The 26,339-nt window shown below is 41.5% G+C and overlaps 1 protein-coding gene across 3 annotated transcripts in view; it reads right to left on the reverse strand.

Moving 5' to 3' along the window:
• Positions 1 to 11,346, reverse strand: part of NT5C3A (5'-nucleotidase, cytosolic IIIA) — a 48,697-nt gene extending 37,351 nt beyond the window's left edge. The window contains exon 1 of one of the 3 annotated variants that reach the window (XM_001167622.8): positions 11,057 to 11,346. In XM_001167622.8, the coding sequence (XP_001167622.2) occupies positions 11,057 to 11,209 (153 nt within the window). In that variant the 5' untranslated portion in view covers positions 11,210 to 11,346. The remainder of the gene's footprint in view (positions 1 to 11,056) is intronic. The other 2 variants (XM_001167567.6, XM_054655531.2) reach the window with 2 other exon arrangements.
• Positions 11,347 to 26,339: the final 14,993 nt, after the last annotated feature.

The following is a 26,339-nucleotide window of genomic DNA, read 5'->3' on the forward strand; positions in this document are numbered from 1 at the left end:
AAAGCAAACAAAAGAGGTAAATATGGAAACTATTTAACATAAAATACACAGGAACATTCAAACTACTATGAACATTAAGGATAATCCAAAACACTGTGCAAAAAATATAAAGTCCTATAGATTTCACCTCTGCAATCCATCTCTTTTCTGTCTTCCTCTTTCTACTGCTCCCATAACAGTTTAATACTTCATTATCTTTAATACAGGCTTATTTTAATTCCTGCTCCCCACCTCCAGATTCTAATAATATTAATTTAGTGTGTGCTCAGTTATCAGTTTAATTGTATCAAAACACATTCCAGATGGTATCACTTATTTTAAAAACCATACCCAAAGCCTCTCTAGCAAATAAATTGCAAATATCTTATACTAATAGAGATGTTCTACAATGTGGTCCCAACACACTTTAAAAAATCTTGTTGCTTTTAAAAAACCGATTTAAAAAATATATAAAAGCAATACATCCTCATGATATGTCAAACAATCTAAAAAGTTAAAGGATGAAAAAGTTGAAGTCTCCCTTCCTGGTCTCATCCTCCCAAGTCCACTGTCATTAGTAAAACTAGAAACAGCTTCTAAAGTTTTTGTTTTGTTTTGTTTTTTGTTTTTTTAATTTCCAATGACATAAGGATATACATGTGTATTTCTTTTGGGAGCACAACTGTTCTGCAACTTGCCTTTTCCCCTTGTCACCATTTCTTGAGCTTTTTAAAATGTTAACATAGCCCGGTACAGTGGCTCACACCTGTAATCCAAGCACTTTGGGAGGCTGAGGCAGGTGGATCACCTGAGGTCAGGAGTTCGAGACCAGCTTGGCCAACATGGTGAAACCTCGTCTCTACTAAAAATACAAAATTAGCCAGGCGTGGTAGCAGGTGCCTGTAATACCAACTACTCAGGTGGCTGAGGCACGAGTATCACTTGAAGCTGGGAGACAGAGGTTGCAGTGAGCCAAGATCGCATCACTACACTCCAGCCTGGGCAACAGAGAGAGACTCGGTCGCAAAAAAAAAAAAAAAAAAAGTTAACTCATACAGATTTTTTTTTCACAGCTGCCCAATATTTTATTATACAAATGCACCATCATTCATTTAACCAATGCATACTGCCTTTAATAAAGTAAATGAAAGTACCTGTTTTTCTATATCCTCATCACTCTCTCTTTATACAGTAATTGTCTGGCAGCACCGATTCTATTATTTGTGAGCAAGTAACCAGGAAGTTTTGTTACACATAAAATTTGCATTTTGCTGTGGTAAGAATTTGAATTGTTTACTTAAATGATTCTCAAGCTTTAGCACACATCACAATCACCTGCAGGCTTGTTAAAACAGACTGCTGGGTCCAACCTCAAAGTTTCTGATTGTTTGTCTGGAGTAGGACTAGATAACTCGCATATATAATAAGTTCCTGCTCAATGTTGATGCCATGGTCTGGGACCACTCTTTGAGTACCATTGGTGTAAAACACTAGTATATGGGATCCTGTATTTCAAAATAAGGTTTCATCCTTCTCTAGTTGTCATGGTTTATATAACCAGCTCTTATGAGCCTTAGCCAGGTTGTAAAAAATTGCTGTATTGTAGGAAAAAATGCCCACCTCTTGCCCGCCAATCAATGGCTAGTATTGGTAACCGAGGTGAAGAAAGTAAAAGGATCTAAAGATGTAATGAGCCTGGGCAACATAACAAGACACTGTCTGTTTTTGTTTTTGTGTTTTTTCGAGACAGAGTCTTGCTCTGTTGCCCGGAGCTGGAGTGCAATGGTGTAATCTTGGCTCACGGCAACCTCTGCCTCCCGGGTTCAAGTAATTCTCCTGCCACAGCCTCCCGAGTAGCTGGGATTACAGGTTTGTGCCACCACGCCTGGCTAATTTTTGTATTTTTAGTAGAGACAGGGTTTCACCATGTTGGCCAGGCTGCTCCAGAACTCCTGACCTCAAGATCTGCCCACCTTGGCCTCCCAAAGTGCTGGGATTACAGGCGTGAGCCACTGTGCCCAGCCACAAGACCCTGTCTCTAAAAATAAAATTAGCCAGGCACGGTGGCACATGTCTGTAATCCCAGCTACTTGGGAGGCTGAGGGGGGAAGACGGTTTGAGCCCAGGAGGTCGAGGTTGCAGTGAGCTATGATTGCACCACTGCACTCCAGCCTGGCTCACAGACTGTGATCCCATTTCTTAAAATAAATAAATAAATGACTGAAAGAAAGAAAGAAGTAATGGCTTTTAGTCAGAAAAAAATTTGTGAATAAATTTAAAATTAAGTATCCAGTTCAAAGGCGACTCCATCTGTTAGGTAAATGAATTCTCAACAAAAGGAAAGAGAAAAAAATTGTAAAGCTAAAACTGTTTCAGGAAGGAGCTGTTTCTAGCTAATATACAAGTAGCTCACTAGATAAGAGAACAACTTTGCATTAAAGTTGAAAATGTGGTTAACTTGTGGCATATGGATAATCTACAGGAAACCTGACAAACATGATTTGAAAGGACAAAGTCATACATGCCTGGTACAAACATTTCCACGTTTACAAATTTGGGAATTCAAGATCATCTTGAATATAGCTTTTGATAATGTTAAGAGTTTAATGGGCTGGGCATGGTGGCTCATACCTATAATCCCAGCACTTTGGGAGGTAGAGGTAGGAGGATCGCTTAAGCCCAGGAGTTTGAGACCAGCTGGGCAACATGGCAAAACCCCATCTCTACAAAAAATACAAAAATAAGCCAGGCATGGTGGCATGCACCTGTAGTCCCAGCTACCTGGGAGGCTGAAGTAGGAGGATCACTTGAGTCAAGCAGGTCAAGGCTGCAGTGAGCCATGATGGTGCCACTGCACTCCAGCCTGGGTGGCAGAGTGAGACCCTGCCTCAAAAAAAAAAAAAAAAAAGAATTTAATGTATTTCTCTGTTTTTCAAACTGGAACAATCATGATTTTTATCCTTCAAACATCACCACAGCCATGAATCATTATGCAATGTCATTTCCTGTTTCTTTATCACATAGCCTTTTGTTGCTATGTCTCACAACCTTACACAGGTTAAGTATCCTTTACCCAAACTGCTTGGGACCAGATTTCGGGTATTTTGGGATTTTGGAATATTTGCACATACATTATATCTTGGGGATGGTGCCCAAGTTTAAATATGAAATTCATTTATGTTTCACATCTACCTTATATACATGGCCTAAAAGTAATTTTATAAAATATTTTACACAATTTTGTGGCTAAAACAAATTTGTGTACTCTTAACCATCAGAAAGCGAAGGTGTCAATATCTCAGCCACTTGTGTGGCATCATGTCAGCATTCAAAAAGCTTCAGATTTTGAAGAGTTTTGGATTTCAGATTTTCAGATTAGGGGTGCTCAATCTGCATTCATTTTGGAGTACTGTTAGGTCTATAGTTTTGAAGCTAGTTGTGACACATAATTGGGAGATTAGCTTCCACATCTCACTAGGACATACGAAGGAGGTGGCTATGTGTTGAGAGCTACTTAAAATCTAGATATTTCAAGTGTGAATGAATATATCTTTACTCGGGGTAAACAAAAGATACATGCTATCGGGCATGGTGGCTCACACCTGTAATCCCAGCATTTTGGGAGGCCAAGGCGGGCGGATCACCTGAGGTCAGGAGTTCAAGACCAGCCTGGCAAATATGGAGAAACCTCATCTCTCCTAAAAATACAAAAATTAGCTGGGCGTGGTGGTGCCTGTCTATAGTCCCAGCTACTCGGGAGACTGAGGCATGAGAATTGCTTGAACCTGGGAGGCAGAGGTTGCAGTGAGCTGAGATCATGCTACTGCGCTCCAGCACAAAGCGAGACTTGGTGTCGGAAAAAAAAAAAAAAAGACAGAAGCTGTTCTGAGTTTGTGTTCTCTACTGCTGTATTATGAGTAACCAATTAATGGACTCTCTCCCTTTCTTTCTTACTAATAATATCTCATTTTGGTTGGAAGGTGGCAAATGTGCTCAATCAGAAAACAATTCTTCAACTTCACTTACATAAGGGTGGCCATACAACCTTGTTCTCTCCAATTATCTGTAAGCAGAAAATTCAGCTTGACTGAAATAGGTATTTTCTTCCCTGATTCCACCTTTCTGCTGCCTGAAACATGGACGCATTGGCCATGACTGGAACGACCATCTCACGACCATGAAGAAAAGACAAGAGAAATGTCAAAGACCTATGCCTTGGTATCCTTACGGCCCTAATAAACACAAGCAACTGCCTGTTTTTTGGAATTGTCATTCCATTAGAAAAATAAAATTTACTGTTTACTGAAGCCAGTTTTGGGGTCTTTCTCTTAGTCGAGTGCAACTAATTTTTAAAGAGACCAGCTAGTCAGGGGGCTCATGCCTGCAATCCCAGCACTTTGGAAGGCTGAGGTGGGAAGATTGTTTGAGCCCAGGATTTTGAGACCAGCCTGGGCTACACAGCAAAGTCTTGTCTCTACAGAAAACAAAAAATTAGCCAGGCATAATGGCTCATGCCTATATTCCCAGCTACCTGGGAGGCTGAGGCAGGAGGAATACTTGAGCTCAGGAGTTTGAGGCTACAGTGAGCTATCATCATGTCATTGCACTCCAGCCCAGGCAACAGAATGAGACCTTGTCTCAAAAATAAATAAGACCAAAAGAAAAGCACCCATTCCAACCCTCAAGGAACATAAATAATAATAAACAATACGAGACACTGTATAAATTGCTAAATTATGAGAAATCATCAGGAAATGCCAAAGGAATTCAGAGAAAATGTTTTACAAAACAAATCAAGAATTCAAAACAGGTCCTAAAAAGTCATAAATCTAAGCACTGATATAAATTAGATAAAAATTGAGATATGGAGATATTTTAAAAGTCTGTCCAGGTATGGTGGTTCACATCTATAATCCCAGCACTTTGGGCAGCCAAGGCAGGAAGATTGCTTGAGCCCAGGAATTTAAGACCAGCCTGGGCAAATAGTGAGACCCCGTCTCTACCAAAAAAAAAAAAAAAAAAAAAAATTTAACTTAGCCAGGTGTGGCGCCACATGCCTGTAGTCCCAGCTACTTGGGAGGCTGAAGTGGGAGGACTGCTTGAGCCCACGAGTTTGAGGCTGCAGTAAGCCATGATCGCTTCATTGCACTCCAGCCTGGCAGCAGAGTGAGACCTAGTCTCAAAAATACAATAAAATAAAGTCTATTTGATTCACTAAAGCAGTTGTTTAAAACTTGGGTTGCTTCTCCCTTCTTTTTTAAAACACAGACTCAATAGTGGGCTTTCGATTCACTCAGTATAATACCCAGAAAACATGTGATATTTTCTTTGTTTTTTTTTGAGATGGAGTTTCGCTCTTGTTCCCCTGGCTGGCGTGCAATGGTGTGATCTCCGTTCACTGCAACCTCTGCCTCCTGGATTCAAGTGATTCTCCTGCCTCAGCCTCCCGAGTAGCTGGGATTACAGGCATGTGCCACCATGCCCGGCTAATTTTTTGTATTTGTAGTAGAGACGGGGTTTCTCCATGTTGGTCAGGCTGGTCTCGAACTCCCAACCTCAGGTGATCCGCCCGCCTTGGCCTCCCAAAGTGCTGGGATTACAGGTGTGAGCCACCGCACCCGGCCCTTTTTTCTTTTTTTAACTGCTCCTTGAGGAGCAGGGCTAACTCATAGGCAATGCACCCAGAGTTGGCCTATATTGTCTTAAAGTGGAAGAAGGGAAGAAGTTTTTGTTAACAGTTTATTTACTAGGACCAGGCACAGTTGGTACACACCTGTAATCCCAGCATTTTGGGAGGCCAAGATGGGTGGATCTCTTGAGCCCAGCAATTTGAGAACAGCCTGGGCAATGTGGCAAAACCCCCATCTCTACAAAAAAATACAAAAATTAGTTGGGCGTGGTGGTGCGTGCTTTAGTCCTGGCTACTCTGAAGGCGAGGTGGGAGGATGGCTTGAGCCCAGGAGGTGGAGGTTGCAGTGAGCTGAGATTCAACCACTGCACTCCAGCCTGGGTGACGGAGTGAGACCCTGCCTCAAAAAGAAAATAAAATAAAAAAAGAAGTTTATGTCCTAGAAAGAAACACAGTATACTAAAGTTTTAAAAAAACCACATCAGCTACTTAAGTAATAGTTGACATTAACAACAAAGCAATAAATTGTTGAGATATGTTTAAATTGGAAATGACCATTTTTAACTGGTTGTGGAGGTTCTAGTGATCGTTCCATCTCCCCATCCCACATCAGCTACTTAAGTAATAGTTGACGTTAACAACAAAGCAATAAATCGTTGAGAGATATATTTAAATTGGAAATGACCATTTTTAACTGGCTGTGGAGGTTCTAGTGACCATTCCATCTCCCCTATCCTGCTGTCTAAATAATTTCCTCCCTTCCTCGTTGCTTTTTAGGGGCTAAGCTTAAGACTACACATTCATTCTAGTGTTGTGCTTGCATTTTACTTCACTGGATAAATACTCTACTTTAGAGAATTTAATAAAGGATATTAGAATAACTGAATAAGATTAAGCAATCTCATTTTTTTTTCCTTTTGGCTCTTTCTTTGAATTCTAGTCTCATCCTCTTTTTGGTAGCTTTATTAGAGAAAAACTGAAAATTTGCTGATAAAAATAGAATACATTCTGATATTGCAGGAGAAATTAGAAAAGAAGTCGGTATGTAACATTTGAAAGAGGTGTCATTTAGTAGGAAAAATCAGATTAACTGGATAGAAGTAATGAATGAAGTAGGTGGAGGCAATTAATCTAAGGCTGTAAATAATAAGATGTAATATAATGAGAATATGGAGAATAAGTAACTATAATTCAGTATGAATGGTACACTTTTATTATTTTTTATTTTATTTTATTTTATTTTGAGATGACATCCTGCTCAGTCACCCAGGCTGGAGTGCAATGGTGCAATCTTGGCTCACTGCAACCTCTGCCTCCTGGTTTCAAGCGATTCTCCTGCCTCAGCCTCCCAAGTAGCTAGGATTACAGGCACCCGCCACCACGTCCAACTACTTTGTTTTTTTATTTTTAGTAGAGACGGGGTTTCACCATGTTGGTCAGGCTGGTCTTGAACTCCTGACCTCAGGTGATCCGCCCGCCTTGGCCTCCCAAAGTGCTGGGATTACAGGCGGGAGCCGCCGCGCCTGGCCCAGAGTAGTACACTCTTTCAGAAAGACAGAGATGTTCCGTATTCCCCTCAAAAGGCATCTGTCCACATCTCCCCTAGAACTTTGCTAGACTGATTATTCTTTCTCCTCCTCTTATCTTTAACCATTTGCTTTTCACTACTCCTCTGCCCACCAACATACTCCTGTGCCTACCATTCGAAAAACAAAACAAAATATCCATCCTCAGCACAACTACTTCCTCTGCCCAAAAGCCATTTTTTAGTTTTCTTCACATCATTGTTTTACCAACGGCGGCTCAACCCACTGCTACCATAGCCTTTCAGACCAACTTCTGATCTTGTCATCAACTTCTGACCTTAGAGAAGATGGACATAGCTAATTCTGCCCCTTCTTTGGAAACATTTCCTGTTATTCCACCTCTGACAGCTTTCAGCGTCTTTACTGAACTTGGCATTGCCAAGTTTTCTGTTTTCTTCTTGCTGTAAAACTATGGATGAGAAATAATATCCAGCTCCACACTTGCCATTGAGAGGCTAGACATTTGGGAAAATATTATTTCTAGCCCCAATTTATCTTTAGAGCACCAGCCTTCCATTTTCAGTTGCTATTGCTAATAATAACAATAAGTAATGTATATATTGGTTACTCTGGGCCAGGCACTTTTCTAAGCACTTTAAATATATTAACTATTTCATGAACATTTCTAGTTGGTCATTCCTTGATCATCTCAAATTTCATATGACTTAAAGTGAACTTGTGATTCCACATTTCCCTTACCTCCTGGCTACTTTCCAAACCTGCCACTTTTTCCTTCTCTTCATCTTGGCTAATAATATAACCAGAATCAGCAGTTACCTGATAACCTTAAAGTTATTTCTCCTTACAATTAATCCCTTTATCTAATGATCACAAATAATAAGCTCTGAAAGAAAGCAATTATGTTCTAGGCCCTGTGTTATCTCATTTAATCTTCACAACCTATGAAGTAGGTACTATCATTATCTCCCAATTAATAGATGAAAAATGGGAGATTCAGAGAGGTTAAGTAATTTGCCCAAGGTCACATGGCTTGATAAATGAGAAAAACTAGATTCAAAACTAGGTTTGTATGACTCTACAGTCTGTGCACAAAGTCCCGTTGATTTTATCTCGGAAATGTTTGTCTCCTGATCCCTTATTTCCATACCTGTTGCTAGTGCCATAGTTTAAGGTCTCTAATCATCTTTCGCAAGCAATACTACCAACCTCCTAAATTTCTTTCTTTCCAGGATCTTCCCTTCCAGTCCACCTTATCTCATCTTCATAAAACATACTGTTGGGTTTTTTGTTTCTCTGTTTTGAGACTCTGGGTGACTCTGTCACCCAAGCTTGAGTGCAATGGTGTGATCACGACTCACTGCAGCCTCGACCACCTTGACTCAAGAGATTTCACCTTCGGCCCCTAAGTAGCTGGGACTACACTACAAGTGTGTGCCACTGCACTGGCTAAAATCTTTATTTTCTGTAGAGAAAGGGTCTCCCTATGCCGCCCAGGCTGGTCTCGAACTCCTGGGCTCAAGGGATCCTCCCGCCTCAGCCTCCAAAAGTGCTGGGATTGCAGGCGTGAGCCACTGTACCCTGCCAAAGCAAACCTTTGATGATCCTTTGTTGCAAAATAAAGAGCAAACTCTTTATAATGGCTTTACAAAATTCCTTTACAATTCAGTTTCTTGATCCCATTCCCTATCTTGCTTTCCTTCTTTTTTTTTTTTTTTTTTTTTTGAGACAGGGTTCTTCCACCTCACCCTCCCAAAGTGCTGGGATTACAGGTGTGAGCCACCATGCCTAGCCATGACTGGCTTCTTCTGTACATTAATCTTGCTGCCCTATGGGATATTTCAGCTGTAGCATACACAACCCACTAGCAACTTCCTCATGTCTCTCAATTAAAAACTCTTGCAAGACAATGCATCATTTTGACCAAGTCCCAGAAGTTATTGGTTTTCTTAGCCAGTTAGATAGGCCCAACTTGGTTAGGTAGTTAACTCCGTTAGCTGTGACCAATATGAGCTATGTCTGTTGGACATCATGGGTTTGCAGAGATTTTTCTGAGGGAGGAGGGCAGAGGATGGGCAGAGCAGACCTACATTATTACAGAAAGATGGAACTAGGATTCCAACCCAGGTCTTCTGACCCCCAGTCAAATACTTCTTCCACTTGAAGAAGCAACCTATTAAAATTTAAAAAGTTAATATGAAGCTCTTTTCACTTTTTCCATTGAAAAGCTACTAGCAGGCTACACATATATTACAATCTGAATTAATATACTACGCATACATGTAAATATTGACTGATTTCTTTAGTACCAATAAGTTGGTATTCTAGATAGGTCTTCATTATTTGTCACAAAGATAGCAAACTGTTCCTATGATGGTATCATTGAAGGATTTTGTGAACACGCTGATTTTTAACCTTACTTGGCTTAGATAAGTGGTATACAGACCAATCCACAGTTTAAGCACAGGCAGGGAGATATGGCAACTCGGTTTTTTCCCCTACATAGGCATTATTAACCTTGGGTTGTGGGCAAAAGAAAGCCAAGTTTTCTAAGCAGGAAAGCAACAAAAGCAAAATGAAACTTCTGAGATAAAACCATTTGCTGCTGTGGGCATACAGATGTGGGACAAATGAATTTTAATAAGCCTTTAGAATTATTAAGACCCTTTAAGAATAAATTAATTCAAAATTAGGGAATATTATTGGAATATGAGACAAGTGGGAATTAATTTTTTTTTTTAAGAGACAGGGTCTCGCTATGTTTCCCAGGCTGGAGTGCAGTAGCTATCCACAGGTGTGATTATAACCTTGAACTCCCAGACTCCAGTGATCCTCCTCTCAGCCTCCCAAATAGCTGGGACACTGGCTAATTTTAATTATGCAAATACGTCTGTATTCAACCTGGGGTCAATACAACCAATAGGACAAATCGTGTCTTTCGTCAGTTGGAACATATCGCAGGTGCTGAGAAATTCCAAGTATTACACCCTAAAATGATATTATTTAATGTAGATTTTAAATTTTTTTCTATCATAAATCATCTGACCCTAGATATTCACATGTATAGCACACGGTCAGGCGTATACCCAGGATTATGCATTTCAGGAAATACATAAGCGTGCAAGTTTGTGCAAGAATTGTCTTCCTGAGTGGGTTCTAATTAAAATACAAAACGAAACTAAATATCCTCATTTTTGAAACAATTACTTATAATGTATCTCAAAGGGAATTCTTGAGACACCCTCTTCAATAAAAAATTAAATTCGAAAATGTATACAAGAGCTTTGGGAGTTAAGATGAAAACAAAGATATTTCGTGGGAGTTTTGAGACAAGAAGGAATACATTCAAATACAAAATAAACTATCCTGAATTTCTCCTGGATTGCCATTCTTGTAAAATTTTAGATATTGCACATTTTCATAATCTAACTCATGGCAGCCCCAACATAAAACTAGTCCTCTGCGGGAATTGCAACTAGATTAGCGGCAACGGTTTGACGCGGATCCGGGGGGAGGGCGGGAGCAAGGCAGGGAGAGAAGGAGCGACCTGCCCAGGACATGCAGCTTATCTCTAGAGAAACGGGTTTTGCAGCACAAAGTAGCCTGTGTCCGATTCATCTATTTTCTGCCTTGCTCCTTCAAACGGAAACCTAACAAAGACCACGGGCAGCCAAGGGCCGCAGCCGGGGACCAAACCCTGGTCACCAAGCCCGCGGAGTGGCCGCACGCGGGGCGGCCGGGTCCCCCAAGCTGCGCGTCCCGAGCTAGCGAGATCCCAGCCTGACAGGCGACGCCGGCAGCTCCCAGTCGCGACCGAGCAGCGGCCCAGCACAGGCTGCCGAGGCCAGCAGACGGCCCAGCCGGCCCCTCGCGTGCTCTGGGCGCGCCGAGCCTCCACACTCACCATCTCGATGATCTTGGTCTTCCGCCCCGTCTTCCTCTTCAAGGTGAATATGTACTGAGCCAGCACCACCCCCGCCACCAGGGCGCACACGCTGGCGCTCGCTACCGCGCCCACCCTCGCCACGGCCGCGCGGTCCATGGACGGGGCCCTCATGCGCGTCCAGGCAGGAAAAAAACAGGCAGCTCGCGTAGACAGCGAGTCTCGGAAGCGCGGGATCCCAGAGCATCACGGACGAGCCCGCGACGCCCCGCCCCGCGCAGCTCCGCCCCCACGAAGCCCCACCCACACGCCATCGATGGAAGAGGCGAGGACGCGGCGGGAGGGGCGTGGCCTGTGCCCGGAGCCCAGGCTGGAGGCGGCCTTCAGCGGACTCAGGGTCTCACGAGCTGCTGTCAGGGCAGGGCAGAGTATTGCGGTAATTATCCTTCTCTGCTAATGAGGATTAGGCCGTGGTTCGCTCGAGCCCCGCCCCAGTAGAAATCTAATTCCAACTGCGGCCCGCTAAGAAGTCGGTCTCCGCCTTCGCGCCTCAGCCCCTCTGGACTCCGGCCCCCAGAAGGCGGCGCGGCACGGTGTGACCTGCGCAGTGGCGTCCGTTCTAAGTGCTATAACAACGCGGGGAAGATGGCTCAGAGTTAGGCGGGAGAGGGGCCGTGTCCCTTCCGCCGCAGCCGCGGGGTTTCTGCTGCATCCCATTCGCCGCCTCCGCCATCCTTTTTTCTGTGTGAGCCGAAGGGCTTGCAGTTGTTCTCTCCTGCCTAGTGTCTTCCAAGGGATAGATGCCATTTCTTCTGCTGGTCTCTGGGGGTGAGGAGGGGCGCAGGGGAGCTTCTTGGGGGAATCGCTCCAACTCTGTGGAGCTGGTGGTGCTGCCTGGTGGGGCTCTCTCTGCCCAGGACGTGGAACAACTTTCACCCGGAGGACTAGAGGAAATAGTTGTAGGGGAGGAAAAATTGTTTCCTTCTAGCCTTTTAGGTTATTTGGCTGGTCTACAAATTAAATTGATGTAAGACAGAGGAACATGAGAAAAACGATTTGTCGACCGAAAGGTGAAATAACAGGCACTAAAACTTAAAGAAATCATGGTTAGTTTTATTACTCGGCCAAGTTTGAGGACTTAAGCCTGGGAACACAGACTCAGTATAGACCGAGAACGTGTCCCAAAGTAAGTTAGCTGGGAGTATAACCTGAAGAAGACTGAGTTTTAATACCCAGAATATTTGAGTATCAATATCTAGATTACTGTGTCATTTTGTCGCCAATTTTTTATGAATCCAGTTTTGCACCAAATACCAATATGACTTAAATGTTGTCTGATTGTGAGGCCTAAGATGGTCACAGTCTCATTTATCTTTCTTCCTCAACAAAAACATTTTCCATATATTACATATTATTTTGAATGGGTAGAGACTAAAGCCACGTTTCTATAATTTCAGGATTTTAAACATTTTGTAGACAATAACATTCGTCTTGAAGCTGTGGACAATCTAAAACAGAAATGGAGTTCCAAATTTTGTTTTTGTAATATGGCCCGTCAACTGCGCATGGGAAGAATGTGGGTACTCTGAAATATGATTTCTATTTTAACTAGTTATACTATATCATAGGTCTGATTATCATATATATGAGATGTTAAAGCTGTAGGAGTATAGTCAATTAGACTACAAACCCTGGTAGTAAATTTCCAGGAGGAAAGGGGTCCATATGTTTTTTATAAGTGTAAACCTTGTGTTTCTGAATCTAAGAGGGTTGGCCATGTTTGGAGACTATTTCAGCTTCTCTGTGAATTAACATATTAATTATTCTTGTTGAAAGACATGGAAGATCTTGATATGGTTTGACCCTGTATCCTCACCCACATCTCATTTTGAATTATACTCCCATAATTCATATGTGTTGTGGGAGGGACCTGGTGGGAGATAATTGAATCATTGGGGTGTTTTCTTCCATACTGTTTTCGTGGTAGTGACCTAAGTATTAGGAGATCTGATGGTTTTATCAGGGTTTCCGCTTTTGCGTCTTCCTCATTCTCTCTTTGTCTGCTCCCATCCATGTAAGATGGGACTTGCTCCCTGCCTTCCACTATGATTGTGAGGCTTCCCCAGCCACGTGGAACTGGAAGTCCAATTAAACCTCTTTCTTTTGTAAATTGCCCAGTGTGGGGTATGTCTTTATCAGCAGCCAGAAAACAGACTAATGCAGATCTCTACACGGAGAACTACAAAATACTGATGAAAGAAATCAGGCCAGGTGAGGTGGCTGGTGCCTGTAATCTCAGCACTTTGGAAGCCCAAGGTTGGGGGATTGCTTGAGGCCACAAGTTTGAGACCAGTCTCGGCAACATAGCGAGACCCTGTCTCTACAATCCCTGCAAAACCAAAGAAATTAGCTGGGCATGGTGCTGCATTTCACTCTCGTCCATGTGAAGAGACCACCAAACAGGCTTTGTGTGAGCAACAAGGCTGTTTATTTCACCTGGGTGCAGGCGGGATGAGTCCAAAAGAGAGTCAGTGAAGGGAGATAGGGGTGGGGCCGTTTTGTAATATTTGGGTAGGTAAAGGAAAATGTGTTACAGTCAAAGGGGGGTTGTTCTCTGGCAGGCAGGGGTGGGGGTCGCAAGGTGCTCAGTGGGGGAGCTTTTGAGCCAGGATGAGCCAGGAGAAGGAATTTCACAAGGTAATGTCATCAGTTAAGGCAGGGACCCACCATTTTTCACTTCTTTTGTGGTGGAATGTCATCAGTTAAGGCAGGAACAGGCCATTTTCACTTCTTTTGTGATTCTTCACTTGTTTCAGGCCATCTGGGCATATAACTTGCAGGTCACAGGGTATATGATGGCTTAGCTTGGGCTCAGAGGCCTGACACTGCATGCCTGTAGTCCCAACTACTCAGGAGGCTGAGGTGGGAGGATTGCTGGAGCCTAGCAGTTGGAGGCTGCAGTGAGCTATGATTATGGACTCCAGCCTTGGTGAAAAGGTCAGGAGGTCGAGAACATCCTGGCTAACACGATGAAACCCCGTCACTAGTAAAAATACAAAAAATTAGCTGGGCATGGTGGCGGGCGCCTGTAGTCCCAGTTACTCGGGAGGCTGAGGCAGGAGAATGGCATGAACCCAGGAGGTGGAGCTTTCAGTGAGCCGAGATCATACCACTGCACTCCAGCCTGGGCAACAGAGCAAGACTGTGTCTCAAAAAAAAAAAAAAAGTGAGACCCTGTCTCAAGAAAAAGGAAAAGAATGGAAGAAAGGGAAGGAAAGAAAAAAAGAAAGAATAGATGACACAAACAAATGGAAAAACACCTCATGCTCCAGGATTAGAAGAATTAATGTCATCAAAATGACCATACTGCCCAAAGCAATTCAAATTCAACAATACAGATTCAGCAAATACAGATTCAGGAATACATATTCAGCAAATACAGATTCAACACAATACCTGGCAAACTACCAATGTCATTCTTCATGGAATTAGAAAAAACAATCCTAAAATTCATGTGGAACCATAAAAGGGCCCAAATAGACAAAGCAATCCTAAACAAAAGGAGTAAAGCTGGAGGTATCACATTTTGACTTAAAATTATACTACAAAGCCATAGTAAACAAAACAGCATGGTACTGGTATAAAAATAGACATGACACATAGATCAATGGAACAAAATAGAGAAACTAGAAATAAATGCCCCATATTTGCAGCAAACTGATATTTGACAAAATATACACTGGCGAAAGGACACCCTATTCAATAAATTGTGCCGGGATAATTTTAGAGCCATATGCAGAAGAATGAACCTGGACCCCCATCTCTCACCGTATACAAAAATTAACCAAGATGGATTTAAGACTTAAATGTAAGACCTGAAACTATAAAAATCCTGGAAGAAACCCTGGGAAAAACTCTTCCAGACATTGGCCTAGGCGAAGAACTTATGACTAAGTCCTCAAAAGGAAACAACAAAAATGAAAAACAAAAGTTGACAAATGGGACTTCATTAAGCTAAAAAGCTTCTGCAGTGCAAAACAAATAATCAACAGACTAAACATACAGCCTATAGAATGGGAGAAAATATTTGCAAAGAATGCATGTAACAAAGGGTGACTATTCAAAATCTATAAGAAACTCAAACTACTCAACAAGAAAAACCATTAAAAAGTGACCATACTGCCCTTGACTTGAAGGACAACATTTTTCAAAAGAAGACATACAAATGGCCCACAAGCATATGAAAAAATGCTCTACAACACTGGTCATCAGAGAAATGCAAATCAAAACCACAATATGATATCATTTCACACCAGTCAGAATGGCTTTTAAAGTCAAAACACAACAGATGCTGGTGAGGCCATGGGCAAAGGAGAATGCTTAAACACTATTGGTGGGAATGTAAATTAATTCAGCCACTGTGGAAAGCAGTTTGGACATGTCTCAAATAACAGAAAACAGAACTACAAGTTAACCCAGCAATCTAATTACTGGGTATATATTCAAAAGAAAATAAATTATTCTGCCAAAAAGACACATGCATCACAGCACTATTCACAAGAGCAAAGACATCGAATCAACCTACATGTCCATCAACAACGGATTGGATAAGGAAAATGTGGTACATGGACATGAGTCAATACTACACAGCCATAAAAAAAGAACAAAATCATGTCATATGCAGCAACATTAATGCAGCTGGAGGCCATTATCCTAAGCAAATTAATGCAGGAACAGGAAACCAAGTGCTGCATGTTCTCACTTATAAATGGGAGCTAAACATTGAGTACTCATGGACATAAAGATATATATATTATATATTTTTATATAATATAAATTATAATATATAAAATATATAATTTATATATTATATAAGTATATATAAAATATATATTTTATATATAAAATTATATTTGTATATATAATATACAATATCTTTTCAGGCAGCTGCCTAGCCTTTATTTTATATATTTTATATGTTATATAGTATATATTATATATAATATAATATATAATATATAAATATGTGTTTTATATATTTATAATATATATGTAATATATATGTTTATATATAATTTATAAGTATATAAAACACTATTATATATAAATATATATATTTATATATATAGATGGAACTGCAGACCATTTTCTTTAGTGAAATAACTCAGAAACAAAATTAATTTTTTTTCTCACTTACAAGTGGGAGTCAAACAATGGGTACACATAAACATACAGAGTGGAATAATAGACATTGGAGACTCCAAGTGGTGCAAGGGTAGGGGGGCAGGATAAAATACCACCTATTAGATACAATGTATACTATTCTGGTGATGGGTGCACTAAATGCCCACATTTTACCACTACTCAATATATCCATGTAACACAACTGCACTTGTACCCCTAAATCCATAAAAAAAAAAACAGAACTAAAAAAATGTGAGTTTGGACACATGCTCTTTTTCACTCTTGGACCTTAGCATTTTCCCCATAAATTGAACAGTTTGATTTACCCGCTTTAAAAATAGCATCATTATCTTTTCAGGCAGCTGCCTAGCCTTTATTTTTTTCCTGGAAGAGTACTTCCTTTAGCTTAAATTTAGTTCAGTAAGTATTGATTTTTTTTGAAAATGCCTTTTTTCATTATATGCACTCTTGACTTGCCCTAACACCCCCAATCCTGCACCTGTTGCCCCTAAGGATCTCTACCTTACTTGGCCAGTGTTGCCATATCCACCAAACATGTTGTTGCCACTGGGCATTTATGGCAGAGGTGCAGTTTGAGTATAAGTTATGGACCCAAAAATGTTGAGTGTTCCAAATCAACATGAGGTGAATGGTAGCTACTCCTAAATAGAGCTTAGTCTGAGTGTGTCATAAGACTTCCCATATTTTTTCTGAGTGAGTCCTAAATTACCATCTAGTGGGATCCTAGTCCATTAAGTGATTCCTACTGTGTGATTCTAGGTTACATTACACTGTTTTTTTTCCAACCACAAAAGCAAGGTTTCTGTCCCCTCAGTCAAGAGATACTGTGACAGGGCACACAGGTTGCTGCTGTCTTTTCTTATACCTGGGGACCTTGCACAGTAACTGATACCTATATTTATAGAAACACAGTGATCCATTTGTCAAGTATTAAAAATAGACCAACGAGATCTAGAATTGGGAAGGACTTTCTGGATGTTCCTTTCTACATGGGAACCTAGATAGTACATTATACTATTTCAGATAGTATATTATATCTGAAAAGAAAGTACCATAAGCTATAGGAACATTGGATTGGTTCCAAGGGGTTGACATTAGAATACCAATGTCATTTTGATATGAAAATATTGGAAAATAAGAGTCTGTCCCATATTTATGTTCATCAAATTAGTTATTTTCCAATGTATGGTGAGGGTATTGAATAAAGGAAGGTGTTTTGTGGGGAGCAGACATGTGCAAACCTACCCCAAAGTCCACAGAAGCTGAGAGGCTGAAGACAGAGGCTGACAAATCCAGTTACAAACAGAAGCCATGTCTTTGTCTTCAGTGGCAGTAAGACAAGATGGTGGATGCCCATTACCATGACCCCTCAGACCCAAGGCTTATATACCAGTGGAAAGGGGTGGTTTAGAAGGAATGTGTAGGACAATTGACATATAATAATATCAAGTTTGTTTGACTTTAGGGCAGTATTTATGGTACTTGCTTTTACACAATGAACGATAGATAAACTGGAAATCTTAGATGCCTTCTCAGAACAAAGAATATCAGAAGCCAACATGGTGTATTAGCTTTTATTTTTTTTGAGACGGAGCCTCGCCCTGTCACCCAGCCTGGAGTGCAATGGCACGATCTTGGCTCACTGTAAACTCTGCCTCCCAAGTTCAAGCAATTCTCCTGCCTCAGCCTCTCAAGTAGCTGGGATTACAGGTGTGCACCACCATGGCCAGCTAATTTTTGTATTTTTTTTAGTACAGACAGGGTTTCACCATGCTGGCCAGGCTGGTCTCGAACTCCTGACCTCAGGTGATCCACCTGCCTCGGCCTCCCAAAGTGTTGGGATTACAGGCATGAACCACCGTGCCCGGCCAGATTAACTTTTAAGATGGAGTTGCTTTGTCCTCCACAGAGGGGGTGTCATTAAATATTTAGACAGTATAAAAGGAAAGCATGAGAGTAGAAGTCATATACAGAAGAAATTGTTGTTTAATTTTGTTTTTTGATGAGGTCTTGCTATGTGGTCTTGAACTCCTAGGTTCAAGCGATCCTCCCAAGTATCTGGGATTACAGGTATGCACCACCATGCCCAGCTATAGAATAAATTTATTGTATGGGACTGGTCTAGTATCTTGAGATACACTGTGTACCCTGTTGTTGTCTTTGTCTTGTCTTTGGAGGAGCCAGGAGTCTTTCAAAATTTTAACTGAAGATCTCCAGAGGGCTTAGAAATCCATTTAGGAGTTGGGGCTTTTTTTAAATGAGAGATGTGAACCCAAGAGTCAAATCCTTCAAGTTTAGCTGCACAATGATTAGTCAACAGTATCTAATAAGGTTCCTTCCAGTGAGGCTTAAGAGAGTCCTTTAGCTGATGTCTTTCCCAATAAATGTAGTCACCCAATTGGAGGTCATGACATTTGATGTCTTCATCTCCCAGTAGTGTGCTGTGAAATAAATAATAAACTGTTCTGTGCATCTTGACTGCTCCAGCTCCAGCCATGTCTCAAAGGGGACCAGGTACAGGCTGCTACTTCAGAGGGGACAAGCGTGGCAGCTTGGCAGCTTGCATGTGGTGTTAAGCCTGTTGGTGCACACAGTGCAAGGGTTGAGTCTTGGGAGCCTCTGCCTAGATTTCAGAGGATATATGGAAAAGCCTGGATGTCCAGGCATAAGCCTGCTGCAGGGGCGGAGCCCTCATGGAGAACCTCTACTTAAGGGTAGTATGGAGGGGAAATGTAGGGTTAGAGCCCTCACACAGAGTCCCCACTGGGGCACTGCCTAGTGGAACTGTGAGAATAGGGTCACCATCCTCCAGACCCTGGAATGGTAGGGCTGCCAACAGCTTGCACTGTGCACCTGGAAAAGCTGCAGGCACTGAATGCCAGGCCATGAGAGTAGCTATAGGGGCTGAACCCTGCAAAGTCAAAGGGGTGGAGCTGTCCAAGGCTTTGGCAGCCCACCCTTTGCCCCAGCATCCCCTGGATGTGAGCCATCAAGTCAAAGGAGCTTATTTAAGAGCTTTAAGATTTAAAGACTGCCCTACTGGGTTTTGGACTTGCATGGGGCCTGTAGCCCCTTTCTTTCGGCCAATTTCCCCCTTTTGGAACGAGAGTATTTACCCAATGCCTGTACCCCATTGTATCTTGGAAGTAACTAACTCATTTTTGATTTTACAGGCTCATAAATAGAAGGGACTTGCCTTATCTCAGACAAGACTTTGGACTTTTGAGATAATGCTGGAATAAGTTAAAACTTTGGGAGACTCTTTAAAAGGAATTATTTTATTTTGCAACATGAGAAGGACATGAGATTTGGAGGGGCCCGGGGTGCAATAATATGGTTTGGACCTGTGGCCCACCAAATCTCATGTTGAATTGTAATCCTTAGTGTTGGAGGTGGGGCCTGGTGGAAGATGATTGATCATGGGGTTAGAGTTCTCATGAATAGGCTAGCACCATCCCCTTGGTGCTGTTCTTGTGATAGTGAGTGAGTTATTGTGAGATCTGGTTGTTTAAAAGTGTGTAGCATGTCCCCTGCCCCCCCCCATCCCGACCCCACACCACCCCTGCTCCTTCTCTGGCCATGTGAAGTGCTGCTCCCTCTTTGCCTTCTGCCATGATTGTAAGTTTCCTGAGGCCTCCCCAGAAGCAGAAGCTTCTATGTTTGCTGTACAGCCTGCAGAACCCGAAGCCAATTAAACCTCTTTTCTTTATAAATTACCCAGTCTCAGTATTTCTTTATAATAGTCTGAGAATGGACTAGTACAGACATTTTCTTATAATTTGCATTGTGGCTCTTTTGCTTGGGAATGTTTCAACCTAGTGGGAGAACATGCAAATCATAACCAACATGAATTTATATCCCTGAACAGGAGATAATTGAATGAAATGTATTTGTCAAGTATCAAAGGGTCCAGCAGAAAGGGAGAAGTGCCTCTGTGACTCACAGAGGGGCTGGATTATGTTTATTTAGCATAAACCTTATAAGCTATTGTGGGTGAAGGTTTTCAGTAGTATTGTTTTTCTCATGCAATCATTTTTTTTTAGGTCTCTAGTGTATAAGCTCATAGATGTGTTGTAACATAGGAAATTGAAATCCCATAGGCAAATGGGTTTGTCATTGAGTCCAAACCATAGGTTACAAATGGTAGCGGGGAATATTTGCCCTTTGTTAACCATATTTCTTTTCTCTCTCTCTTTTCTTTCATTCTTTTCTTTCTTTTTTTGAGACATGGTATCATTCTGTCTACCAGGTTGGAGTACAGTGCCACAATCATGGCTCACTGCAGCCACAACCTCCTGGGCCCAATCAATCCTCCTGCCTCAGCCTCCTGAGTAACGGGACTGCAGGCACCTGCCAACATGCCTGGCTAATTTTTGTTTTTTTTTTTTGTTTTTTTTTTTTGTAGAGATAGGGTTTCACCATGTTGCCTAGACTGGTCTCAAATTCCTCGGCTCAGGTGATCCTCCTGCCTCAGCCTCCCAAAGTGTTGGGATTACAGGCATGAGCCACCACACCCAGCCTGCTAATCATATTTCTTTTTCCTTTTCTGAGGCTCTTTCTTGAGCATCCTGACATTCCCTTTTAATTGGGTTCCATTTAAGCATGGCTATTTCTATGATTTCATCTCATACTGGTAATAGGGCAGCTGTCTTTGCTGCTACATCAGTAAAATGGCTTCCCTTACTTTCCAGAGACTCAGTTTTTGAATGTCTAGGGATCTTATAACCAAATTTATTTTTGTAATTGAATGGCTTCTATAAGTTTAGAGACGTGAGAGCCATGTTTTGTAGGGTGTCTAGAGGAAGTCAGATGACCTTGTTATTTGTGTAACATGCCGAAGTCATGAGCTACACCAAAAGCATAGTGGCTGTCAGTGTAAATTTTAGCTGTCTGATCTTTGGCCAACTGGCAAGTTCTAGTGAGCTCTATTAATTCAGCCAGCTGAGGTGATATCACCATAAGGAAAGGCTTACTTTTTGTAATGTCCACAAAAGACACAACAGCATAGCCTGCTCAATATTTTCCAATATTTATCCTTTAGATATGATCTATCACCAAATAACATCAGCATTCTCTAGTGTTTTTTTGTTTTGTTTTGTTTTTTAACAAATCCTGTCTGGGCATCAAGAGCTATACTGTTAGTGATATATAATCACAGGGCATCTCATCAGTCACTTTAGGCAGCAGGGAAGTGAGCTTAAGAGCATTATAATGAAGATTGTATTATGTGAGGGAGAGAGTAAAAGTATCTCATAAGACACCAGCTGGCGAGGCACGGTGGCTTACTCCTATAATCCCAGCATTTTGGGAGGCTGAGGCGGGAGGATGGCTTGAGCCCAGGAGTTTGAGACCAGCCTGGGCAACATAGCAAGACCTCCAACTCTATAGAAAAATTAAAAAATTAGCTGGTTGTGTGGTGGCATGTCTGTGATCCCAGCTACTCAGGGGTGCTGAGATGGGAGGATTGCTTGAGCCCAGGAGATTGAGGCTGCAGTGAGCTATGTTCATGCCACTGCACTCTATCCTGGGTGACAGTGTGGGACCCTGTCTCAACAAAACAAAAGAAGCCAACCTGCTAATAGAAAAAGGTTGAGTGCAATGCAAATTTAGAAGAGCTTCAGCAGAAGGAGGTACATACGTAGTGGAACTTTCATTACAATTTCCTGAGTAGCCTTGAGAAGTGCAACTATGGCTGAGATGGCTCTTAAACAAGGGGGTAATCCACATGCTACAGAAGCTAGTTGTTGGCAGTAATAGCTGATACGTCTATGTTGTCCCCGTGTTTTGGGGCCAGAATGCGTAAGGTGATTCCATGACTTCCATGGACAAAGTGGAAAAATGGTTACTAGTAATTTGGATGTCTTCAGTCAGGGGCTTTTATAAAACTATCCTTTAACTCCTAGTTAGCTGTTTTTCCTTCTGTGGTTTAATGTATGAGATCTGGATGATCCTCTTTTACTAATGTATATAAACAGGCCAGGCATGGTGGCTCATGCCTGTAATCCTAACACTTTGAGAAACCAAGACGGCAGCATTGATTGAGGCCAGGAGTTTGGGACCAGCTTGGGCAACATAGCAAGACTTCATCTCTACAAAAAATAAAAGAATTAGCTGGGTGTGGTGGCATGCACCTGTAGTCCTAGTTACTTGGGAGGCTGAGGCAGGAGGATTGCTTGAGCCCAGGAGGTTGAGGCTGCAGTGAGCTATGATTGTGCCACTGTACTCTAACCCGGGTGACAGGGTGAGACTTTGTCTCCAAAAACATAAAAAATAAAAGAGTGTTAAAAATAATAAATATATACAGTTTGTGCCATGAGGGAAAAGTTAGGAATCTAGCTGTGACAGTAACCAGCTAATCTCACTAGGTGCAGTGGCTCACGACTATAATCCTAGCACTTTGGGAGGCTGAGGCTGGCAAATCACCTGAGGTCGGGAGTTTGAGACCAGCCTGACCAACATGGAGAAACCCTGTTTCTACTAAAAATACAAAATTAGCTGGGCGTGGTGGTGGACGCCTGTAATCCCAGCTACTCGGGAGGCTGAGGCAGGAGAATCACTTGAACCCGGGAGGTGGAGGTTGCAGTGAGCCGAGATCACGCCATTGCACTGCAGCCTGGGCCACAAGAGCGAAACTCAGTCTCAAAAAAAAAAAAAAAAAAAAAAAAAAAAAGGAACCAGCTAATCTCAAAATCCATTAAGTTATCTTTTAGTTTTTGGAGTATGGAATGTAAGAATTCCAGTTATTCTGTCTGGATTTATGTGTAGCCCTTCCTTAGAAATAAAATGTCTTAAGTATTTCACTCTGTTAGGCAGAATTGAAGTTTTTTCTTAGAGACTTTATGGTTTTTTTTTTTTTTTTTTTGCTAGTTCCAATAAATATAGACAGTCCCTTTTTCATTTTTCTAAGTTGGAAGAGCATAACAAGGGTCATTCACATACTGGAGCAGAGCAGAATTTTCTTCAAAATTTAGTTCAGATAAATCAACTTTTAATATTTGTGAAAAGTAGGTTGGGCTTTCCTTGAAACCCTGGGGCATGACTGTCCAGGTGTATAGGCACTGTCCCAAGTAAAGTCAAACAGGTATTGACTATCAGGATCTACTGGTATACTGAAAAAGGCACTACATAAGTCAAATACAGTAAAACATTTATTATTTATGGGTGTATTAGACAAGAGGTTATGAGGGTTTGGAAATACTGGATGTCAAAGGACAACAATATTGTTAATGGCTCTTAAATTTGGCATAAATTTCCATTTCTTCCCCTTGGGTTTTTGTACTGGGATGATGGGCATATTATAAGGGCAGATGCAAGGAATGATTATCAATGAATTCCTTAATTAACGTCTTTATGCCTATTATGGATTCCTGTTTTAATGGGGATCATTTAATATCAGGAATTGGTTTATTTGGATCTACTTGTATTTTTTACTGGTACAGCCATTGGAATTTTCCCTATGTTCATGGATGCGCAGGACCATAGATAATCAGGAATGAAGTCTAACAAATCATGGTGTTCCTCCTTTGGTGCCTAGTAATTGAACCTAAATAATCATTTGACTGAAAATGTTTATAAGTATCAATTTTAGCTGATTCTTTCTCATTTTGAAGAATATTCTTCCTGTTTTTGAAAAAGAGATATGGGCATTATAAAGCTCTAAGAAATCTCTCCTTGTAAGATATATTGGTACAGAAGGCACCAGAAGGAAGGAATGATGTCTATCTAAATTCCCTAGCTGCAAAGTTAAAAGTTCTGATCTATGTACAGTCATAGGCTGATTAGGTATCCTTACCATCTGAAGTGGTTAGTTACTCCAAGGAAGAGGGCTCTTTAGGAGGGTAGGGTTGAGAATAGAAAGTCTGGCTTCTATATCAACTAAAGCCTTAGTTTGGTTTTTGCTTATAAACGTATTTACGTCCCCTAGAGTGTAACTTAGGAGGAAGGGAAAAGCCCTCTTTATTTTTCCAGAGCCTCCCTGTTCTTCCTTTCCATTTTCTCTTTTTGCTTTTGCACCCATTTCAGCTTTCTACAGTGTTTTAAAAGATGTCTTTTTTTTTTTTTTCTATAATACAGACATTCTTAGATGTTTTTGAAACGCCTTCCAAAAGGGTGGCCTCTGTTTAAACCTAGCAACTTGGCCAGTAAGTTGCTGGAGTTGTAAATTTATAATTTTAGTGGCATTGTCATCCTTCCTCTGTTGTATCACCCTGGTTGGCTTATCAAGAAGGTTTACAAGCTCAGAAATATGTGATGAGTCCCAGTTTATTTAATGTAACTTGACTACCTTGGCCAATTGTTTGTCTAACCCATTAAATAAACTTGAATTCAGTAAGGGATCATTTTGATGATCTTAGACTGGTGATATGGTTTGGCTCTGTGTTCCCACCCAAATATCATCTCTAATTGTAATCCCCACATGTTGAAGGAGGGACCTGGTGGGAGGTGATTGGATCATGGGGGTGAATTACCCCATTCTATTCTTGTGATAATGAGGGAGTTCTCATGAGAGCTGGAGGTTTTTACAGTGTTTGGCAGTTTCCCCTTCGCTCTCACTCTCTCCTGCTGCCATTTAAGATGTCCCTTGCGTCCCCTTTGCTTTCCACCATGATTGTAAATTTCCTGAGGCTTCCCCAGCTATGCAGAGCTATGAGTCAATTAAACCTGTTTTATTTATAAATTACCCAGTCTCAGGTATTTATAGCAGTGTGAAAATGGACTAATACAACTGGCCTCATTTATTCCAGAGTATTGTTTAAACATCTTTTAAAATCTTTCAAAGTAGTCTAATACAGTCTCATTTGATCCTTGTTTACATTGTTGTACCTTAAACCAATTAGTGTTCTTTGGGAAATATCTGGGGAATTACCTGTGTTAGACAGTTTGTCAGTTCTGAGGCTTCTGCTGGGTCCTCTGCCTTTTGTTAATAGAAATTGCTTACTGGATTCTTCAAATCAACCTTTGATATCCATTCTCTACCTTTCCTTTCAGATAGTAACATATGAACTAGTTGACATAAATATGAATATACTGGCTTATCGGTCTTTTTTTTGAGACACACACACACACACACACACACACACACACACCCACTCTGTCACTCAGGCTGGAATGCAGTGGTGTGATCATGGCTCGCTGTAGTCTTGACCTCCTGGGCTCCAGCAGTCCTCCCACCTCAGTTTCCTGAGTAGCTGGAACCACAAAACCACACCTGGCTAATTATTTTTATTTTTTATAGATATGTGGTCCCACAATGTTGTACAGGCTGATCTCAAACTCCAGGGCTCAAGTGATCCTCCCTCCTTGGTCTCCCAAAGTGCTGAGATTACAGGCTGAGCCACCACACCCAGCCAGGTCTTTACTGCCAAACTAAGTTCCTTAGCAAAGCCTATAGGATCTTGGGTAGGATCAGGAAATTAGTAAAACCCCTGAGTTCTGATTTGGTCCAGGTGTAAGTGGTATAAGCCACTGAAGGATCCTCCCTTGGATTCAGCTTTTCTTTGGAAGGTGCTGCTAAAACTTCCATAGATAATGGGAGAGGAAGTCAAGGTAGGTCTGGACAGGGCAATTCTGAGAGCAGAGGATTGGAAAGGCTCTGGGGGACAGAGCAGGAACGGTAGTAGAAGAGGATAAAACAGTAGACAATTCAGACTTTTTTTCAACTGAGAAACAATTTCCAGAATCTTGTGATTTACCTCCCATATGGAAATGATCTTGTCATTTCCTACTTTAGAGGCTTCTAGATGCCATTGAAAGTAGCTTTCTCACTCTTTCTCTTTCATCTTTGAGCCAGCTCTCTCCCAATATGCATGTTAATCCAGTGATTCAAAAATTCTCAATATGAAGTGCCATAATTTTGTCATAAATCCAGCTGGTGTTTCAAGGGGTGGTAAGCACCCTTCAAAGATTTCAATCTTTGATGTCTAATTTCCCATGTTACCTCCTGTCCCCATCCATCTGCACTAAGCTAAGAATGTACAAGGTCAAAAATATGTTGCTTTAGAGCTTTACTCCTCAGGCTTGCACTCCCAAGTGAATTTAGCTCGCTTACATGTCTCAGGAAAACTCACTGCTGAAAGAGGGAGCTACTCCTAATGCTAAA

Source organism: Pan troglodytes, chromosome 6, assembly GCF_028858775.2.
Source record: "Pan troglodytes isolate AG18354 chromosome 6, NHGRI_mPanTro3-v2.0_pri, whole genome shotgun sequence".
Lineage (NCBI taxonomy): Eukaryota > Metazoa > Chordata > Mammalia > Primates > Hominidae > Pan > Pan troglodytes.